Source organism: Coptis chinensis, chromosome 5 (assembly GCF_015680905.1).
Source record: "Coptis chinensis isolate HL-2020 chromosome 5, ASM1568090v1, whole genome shotgun sequence".
In the NCBI taxonomy this organism is placed as follows: domain Eukaryota; kingdom Viridiplantae; phylum Streptophyta; class Magnoliopsida; order Ranunculales; family Ranunculaceae; genus Coptis; species Coptis chinensis.
The window spans coordinates 81,530,316-81,538,734 of NC_141460.1; the positions used below are offsets into that span (position 1 = coordinate 81,530,316).

General features: G+C 34.5%; 1 protein-coding gene across 1 annotated transcript; it reads left to right on the plus strand.

Moving 5' to 3' along the window:
• The first annotated feature begins 82 nt into the window (after window positions 1-82).
• Window positions 83-1,191, plus strand: LOC147499273 (uncharacterized). Its single transcript, XM_086561116.1, has one exon. It carries the CDS (start codon window positions 257-259, stop codon window positions 815-817), a length of 561 nt encoding a protein of 186 aa, XP_086417242.1. The 5' UTR covers window positions 83-256; the 3' UTR covers window positions 818-1,191.
• Window positions 1,192-8,419: the final 7,228 nt, after the last annotated feature.

Sequence of the window (8,419 nt, forward strand, 5' to 3'; positions counted from 1 at the left end):
TACCGAAGGACGGTGCGAACCCCACTCTTCTCTGTAAAATTCCCAAATTACCCCTCACCCCTTCCCCATAAATTCCATCCCCTCTTTCTTTCCTCCCTCAAATGCACCTAACAGAGCATACCATACCTCAAATACCCATTTTACCCCTCCCTCTGGAGGAACAACTAGAAGAAGATTCATCTTCCAAGCCATAACCAGAGGTGAGTGGGTAGCTCAAAATCTAAATATATCATACCCATCTCTTCATTTCCATATCATGGGCACCGAGGTTTTACGTCCACAAGATATCTTAAATGAAAGGTTTAGATTACCTTCTGTTTCACGTAAAAGTTTCCGGAAACAAGCTTTAGAGAAGGAATCTAAGAAGCCCGTGGCTGCACCTGTGAAGAATTTAGTTTTGGGGCAGGTGAAAATATTGAAAAGAGGTGAACCTTTAGATTTGAAGAAGAAAAATTCCCTTGGGAAAAGCGAAAATGTTTTGAGGAAATCATTTTCTGAGGAAATATTTTCTGTGGAGGAGAAAAAGAAGGAAAATGAGAATTTGAGGAAAACTTTTTCTGGGGAAATAGTTGTTGGAAGAAGAATAGGTCCAGATCCAGAACTTGTACCGATTCGACTCAGTGATTTGAAGAAATCGTTTCCGAATCGGTGTTCGGATAATAATGATGACGTGTATGCTGGTTCTGTTTGTTACACGTCACCATCACCGAGAAAATTACCTTTACCAACTTTTAAAGTTAGAAAAGAAGGATTAGTTTTACCAGCTGTTGATGACTCAGCAACTAAAGATCTGAGACGTTTACTTCGCATCGATTGAAGTAAAAGATTATGGTAATAGTAAAATCTCGAGTTTACGGGTTTTTTTTTCTTTTTGTGAATTTTTAAACAAGGGAAAAAAAATCTGGATTTGGGGATTTAGAGATTTGGTAATTAAAAGGAGGGGTATTTTGGGATTAATAAATAATTTCCTAAGGGAAATTTGGGTTTGGGGTTAATTATTACTGTGTAACTTTTCTATGTTTGTATTGCTCTGTTGTTAAAAAAGAGTATGTAATTGAGGAGTTTGTTGGTTCTGTAATGTATAAAGGGTACAAAATTAGGGATGAACAAAGCATGTTTTGTGCTGTTTTTTCCCTAGTGGTTTGTTTTTAGTTGGTGTGAATATACATGAATTTAGTAAGTTTATAATCATTATGTATTTTTTTTAGTTTAATTCGTTTGGATTCATAGACTTTGTTTAGAAATTATAATAATCGAGTACAATTTTTCCCGATAATACCATATATATTTTGTTCCAGCATACAATTATAAAATTATGTCTGATTACAGACTTGAAGCTGGTGGTTAGTCATCTAGCAATAGCAATCAAGTGTGCATCTCGATAGGTCCTACTAATACACTTAATTTACAAAAGGTAAAGAAAGTTAAAAGGTTTGTTATATAAACTCTCAACTTTTCAAGCTCTCTAAAAACCATGAACAGATAGAGCTATTAAAAACTTTGATAATTTATGTAGTCTCTTTCCAAAAGTAATTCAAAGCCATGAACGGATAGAGCTATTAAAGGTTTTGATAATTTATGTAGTCTCTTTCCAAAAGTATTCAATCCACCCAGAAGAGATAGCAAACAAAATTGCAACTTGAGCTGCTACTATTTCTATTTCTATTTCCTATGTAGATCTGGCTTTAAATCTTTTAGTTGTTGCTCCTACTACCTTTCCCATCCCACAGTATCCAAAGCTATGCATCCAGCTGTTGCTCTTTCTGATGTTGACGGAAAGAGGCATTGAACCTGATATACAATCATTAGGGATAATATGAGAAATCAAATCAAAATCAGTATAGAATGTTTAATAACAGATTTGGGGGTTTCAAGCTTTCCTGTTGAGAAAACTTTTAAGCATTTCTCTGTTTCCAGAGTACTCCTCTTGATAGTCTTTTCCCTATTAGACATTCTATATGCTCAAATCTGGTTCCAATCCTTGTAATCCATGTACAATTGATTGCACAAGAGTTATTGTTGTGGACTCATTTATACCGGAGAATGGTAATCTCATTTATACCGGAGAACGGTAGGACTGGTAGTGGCGTAGTGCAATCGAGCTTCAATATATTCATGCGAGCTTCAATATGTTCATGCTCGTTAGCGCTTAGAGAGTTCCTTATACATTTTCACATGCTCCAAACCTCCAATTATCTACCTTGAACACCTATTTTCATAACCACTATTATTAAGCCTTAGTCGGTTTGATGTTGTATTGAAAATGGACATAGATTGATAGTACAAATATGATATGTGCTTCATATATGTCTTTGATTGCATATTGACCTGTCCAGAGTGGCACAATTTGCATCAAGCCTATTTTAACTACTTTCAAAATTCTGACTCCCACCTAAAGTATTGTAATAGTATTATAATATTTTTTTATATGTGACTCTTGGTCTATTTTTTGTGACCATTTTGTCTCTCTATATATATATATTTTAATTTAATAACTATTTTGCCCTGTTCTTCTTTTATGATTGTTTTGCCTTCTATTGAATATTAAATTTCACGAGGGCTTCTAGAGTACGCATGCCGCACTATAGATGTGGTGCACAACCTTCTGAGCCATATGTAGTGCGAGGGTAAAATTGAAACAGGTTAACGAAAAATTCAAAAAATAAAATAGAAAGAAAAAACATGAAAATGTCCACTTTAGCGCTAGTTTCGTTTAGTGTTCTTACATTATCAAATCCCTAATTCTAATCATCGAGTGTTATTGCCACATCAACCCAGAGTCTGCTCGCAAAAGGTACTCTCTCTCTCCCTCGATCTCTTTTTAACCCAAATTCTTCATGAATCAATTGTTTTTTTGTTTTTGTTTTGTGGCAATTAGTTAAACTTACTGTTTCAGTCGATTTTTTTTAAAAACTATGAGTTTGATTGGGGATTGTTTGGTTTAAACATTAGTTGGTTGTTGGGATTGGGGGTTTGTTTCTGTTATGTGTGCATAATCTAGAATCATAGGTCTAATGTCTATAGGAGTCTGAATTTGTTCACCAGTGGCTACTGCCAGTGAAATCTACCAGCGCTAGTAAGAGCCCACGTGTGTTAGCCAAATAGTTATTATTATTTTCCTTTTTTTTTTATCAAATCAATTAGTTAATCTCGAACAGAAACTTCTTACAACTTATTCCCTCCAACTTCTTTCTCTCTCTCCGTTCCTCTTTCCCATTGCTTCTTCTGCTACAACTTTTTTTTTTCTTTCTATCCTTAGTCGCTGGTGTTTGCTGTAGGATGGAAAGAGGTTGTTGCAATTGAACCAAGCCGGCTCAAGTCATTGGAATTGGCAGCTTCCTCTTACGACTAAGTCACAGTCTAAGTCTAATCGTTTTGTGAATGTTCTGGTTTCAATGTTTTATATAACAAATGTACTCATCATGTCTCAGAAACATTCATTATATTGCGAGTTCTCTAAGCTTTCATTTACAATATGTTACTCGTTGTTTTTTATCCACCTGTTGGTCATCACTGTGAATAAAACGGAAACTTTATTAGAAATGATGATAAAAAATAGAGGAAGGGAGAGAGAGAGAAAGAAGTAAGAGAACCGCAAGGTTTTGTGGAGAGAATAAAGGAAAAACTTAATTTTCTATTTATTTGGTATTATTTCAATTATTAACTAATTGATTTGAAAAAAAAAAGGAAAATAATGATAACTGTTAATGCATACACGTGGGCTCTTATTAGCTGGTAGATTTCACCAAAGAAGTACATTGAGTGAACAAATTCGGACTCTGTCTATAGTCCTGTTTAGTCAGTTGGTTAGTTTCCTTCATTTTAGGCATTATCTCGTAAGTAAGTTAGTGGTTAGCTATTAAGCAGCTAGTGCTATAAATTGTAGTGTATCTCATCTATTGGGAGGAGAGAAGAATATTATTGTAGTTTGCACTTGTGTGTGGATTAGGAGGTCAAAGGCTCCTCAATAAACCTTAATGTTATGTGTTTTTTATACAATCACTTCTAGATTGTATCAATTTCCAGTGAATATTTTGTGGTAGATGTTGGTTTGCGCATTGATATAGAAGCCCTATTTATTTGATTGATTGTTGGCCTTTGGTTTTAATAATAGCGATTCTAGAGTGCGTTGGATGCACCGGTGCGTTGGATTCAGGACTCTTGATTCAAGACTTTGTGGGGCAGTACACACGTACCTTTGCTGATAGGAGGGCCCAAATTCGAGAGTACAGGTACAACCTGTGTACTCTAGATTTTGCATTTTAATAATTGTTGTTTATTTATTTTTTGGTTAATATTATTCATAATAGTTTATTGTTTTTCCAAAATCTAGAAGCTCTATTAATCTATATTGTTTTCTTCGAGAAAAGTAGAAAGGATTAAAAGTTATGTATAACTTTTTTTTTTTTTTTTTCTTCCAGTTCTATTATCAGTTCATCACCAAATCACTGTTGAATATTAGTGAATATAATTCGAACATTACTTCTTCCAGTTTCTCAAATGAGTATGTTAAGTTGTGTATTTACTTTGAAGCAGTCATGATCTAGACCAATTCATAGTCTTATCTAGTTATCTCATTGTTTTGGTCTTCAGTAGGATAGAACAACGATTTAAACAAATAGTGATAGCTTAGCATTATCTACTATAAAAACCGGAAGAATGAGTGAACAAGTTGTCAAACAAGTTAACAAAAAAAAAAAACATGAAAAAAAAAAAGGTTTTCCACTTTAGCGCTATTTTCGTTCTCCTTCCGGTCAAACAGAAAATCCAACCGTTCACTTCAATTTCGATGGCATTCTCTGATCAATTTCACCCTGCACATAGTAGAAGCTCTATAAAAATATCATCATCTCTTTCTTTCTTTTCTTTACACTTTCTTGTCTCAAATCCCTAATTCCAATCATCGAGTTTTAAGAGGGGTTCATCACGACAAGTATTAGATTTTTCTTATTTCTTATTGGTTTCAAGTTAGTTTGTTTTAAATCAACAGGCCTAATTTTTTATTTCATTTGTTTTCAGTATTTCAATATAGTATATAGTATTTATCTGGGTTTATTCTCGAGATCTGTGTATTTGATGTTTATATGCAAATTAATGCCATAATCTCGATATAAACACAAGTTATAGTATAAATGGATCTAGACACACATTGAGAAGAAAACAGTATCAATCAAGGCACATAGGTTATTGGACTGCTTGTATGCATAGGTTAAGGCACCAACTATGAGTGGATAGAAAGAAATATTTAGGTTTATGGGATATCAGTTGGAAACTTGTGTGAATGCTACATTTGTACTCTCCTCTTTGCAAATGGTAGACGCCTAGATGAAAGGGGATGGAGTCGCCACAGAGAAACATTGTTCTCAGGTGATTTGTAATTGAAATTAGGAATGTAATGCGTGTTAGTAATTGAAATTGTCTCGGCAATGTTTGAATTAGAAAACTAACTTTGTACTAAAGGTTGAGTTGTTACGCCTTGTTTTTTCAATTACTTTTATATTATTAGCAAACTAATAATATATGCATGTTTAGTAATAATTTTTGTTCGTTCTTTCTCGGTTCATACTTTTATCCATCCTTCTGTTGGGGTTTATACCAATACCAATCGATTCCCTACTACACAGATAATTTGTATTTGAACAATAACAACTCCAGACAACAATCTAAATATTTCCTACAACCAAACTAACATGCCCAACTCGCTAAACAACTATTAACAACAGATAATAATGTATAGCAGTAAAAGCATACCACAACACAAAGATATACCGTGGTTCGGCCAATGGTGCCTATTTCCACAAGAGCTAACCCTTTTATAAAGTGGGAAGGAAGATTACAATCACTCTTTGCAGTCTCTCACCTTACTAGATCACTCTTCTCTCTTTACAAGCTTGTCTCTCTGTAAATGTTATCTCTCAATCTTGATTGCTTTTAAGATTGGGTTTCTCTCTCTGTTCTTGTGTTTTTTCGTGTCTCTTCTAAGTGTTAGGTTTTGCCAAAAACCCCAACCCTTATTGCAAACTTGCGGTTCCACAAAAATAGAATTCTTCTGAATTTAGACATGGCTGGCTTGGCCAAGGCAAGACAAAGTCGGCGCCCGCTTAAAAACACCTTTGGAGGCCAAAGGCATGGGCGCGGGTCACGCCTTGAGCAAGCCTACTCTGAGCGCGTGCGCGCTCAAGCTTCTCTACGCAAACTGAACTCCTTTTCTCCTCATGTGAGGGATAACTCCAACAATCTCTCCCTCCCGAACAGTGAGGGGTGATATGTCACACCCCAAATTTCCAGAAAATTAAAAATAGGAAATTATCCACACCCTATTCCATCTTCTGAAAATCCAAGATGAAACAAAACCCTAATAACCCATTATCAACCACGATATTAAAATATGAGATCAAATTAAAACCAAACGAACAACTCTTAATGTACAAATTCAAGAATATACTAAACCACTCTATTACATATGTTTCAAATCAAGACTTTATACTTCATAAAACTTATACCAGTAAGACTCTAAGAGTGAATCCCAATCAAGTGTCTTCATCCGCTGCATTCCACCATCTATGTTCCCAAAAACACACCCACGTTGCAAAATAAAGCAAACATGGGTCAACAAATTGAATTTGTTGGTATGAGTAGACTAATAACAAAATATATATAATAATCTTTTAAATTAATAAATATAACATTACCAACCATTTCAACTTGGAAGACAATATAGTTTCGTTTTCCAAAACGGCGTAGTTTCTTCCTAAGTAAGATTTCAATCCCAATATACATTTCAAAGATAACTCACAACAGAAATACCACTTATTATATACACATATGATAACTTAATTAAATATTGGTTTGATACACATTACCTTTAAGCCAGCACGACGTCTCAGGGTAGGATATTTACGTCCCTGCATAAAAGATTAACAGATCCTACCCTCCTACAAAAACAGAGTTAGATAAAAGGATTTATCTCAGCCAGTCAAATTTTCATTCATAATCAAACCTCATTTAAGACATTGAAGTCTAATTAATACAACATAGTTCGTCCCGCATATTCGGGGAAAACTATTTATCATACCACCTATATTAAGGGTAGTCATTCACATGACATCATTACGTCATAAAGTTTCCAAGTGCATAACTATATATCTCAGACTATTACAAGTCATTAATGCTTTCATAATAACATATCATTTTAGAGTCATTCCACAATCACATAAAAGATCACAAGCATTCAATAATATTATTCCCAGTCACACTTCACATCCATAACCTCACACAAACCACCTCTATATTTCTTTGTAAGGAAGCATATACATTATAATACATAAATATTCATAGGCACTAACTCACTCATACGAAAAATCAATATTTCACTTTGCTTATTAATTATCTTGTTGACTCATTTATAAACAGACTCAACCCAACCTTTAGTTCCTACTCCACGATTTGCACTCCACACATTTGCCAAATCACACATACACGTGTGCCTCTCTCCCACCGAGTATCACTATATCACAGCCATCTATGGGCTTTCCATACACATAATCACAACCTCTTTGGCCATATAATCTCAGGTCATTCATGGCACATTCAATGAATACCTTGGGTCATTTCCGCCACATTCAAGGAATACCCATCATAACACTAACGAGCCATTCATGGCACATTCAATGAATGCCCTAAGTCATTCCCGCCACATTCAAGGAATACCCAAACATACATTTTCGTACATTCAAGGAATACGACCAACTCGCAAGGTGAATACCTTAGTTCCTCTCTAGGGAAGTCCAAACTATTGGGTCATTCATGGCACATTCAATGAATACCTGGGTCATTCATAGCACATTCAATGAATACCCATCTATCATATGATATCACAAGTCATAATATCTCATTACCAAATCTTGAGGCATGGAGAATTCTAAAGATGTGGGCGACACATTAAAACATTATTATCACTTATAATTATAGTAGCATTACTCATGTCAAAACAGACCACACATGCAGAGAGTCATTTTCACACGTCAAGGCAAATCAAGCACTTAAATATTATTGAATGTAAACAAACTTATAATCGAACAAATACAATTTACATAACCACACTCATATACACAATATCGTAAACAAATAGTTCATTAGCCCAAATTCAAGTCCACACACACTAATGTCCAAAACAGATCCACATATACTAAAGTCTATATTCATATATAACTTCTATCTCACACATATATATTTATGTAGTCTCAAAACAACAGTAATTTCTAACACAATCACATAGTTATCATACAAACTAATATATATATATTATAGATATAGTGTAGTGTAGTATAGTGGCTGCACTTTTGCTCAAAACTGCCTACATATCCAAATCTTTCAAGATTGGAATCAAGCCTTTGTAGTTCTTACCAGCCACATAGTC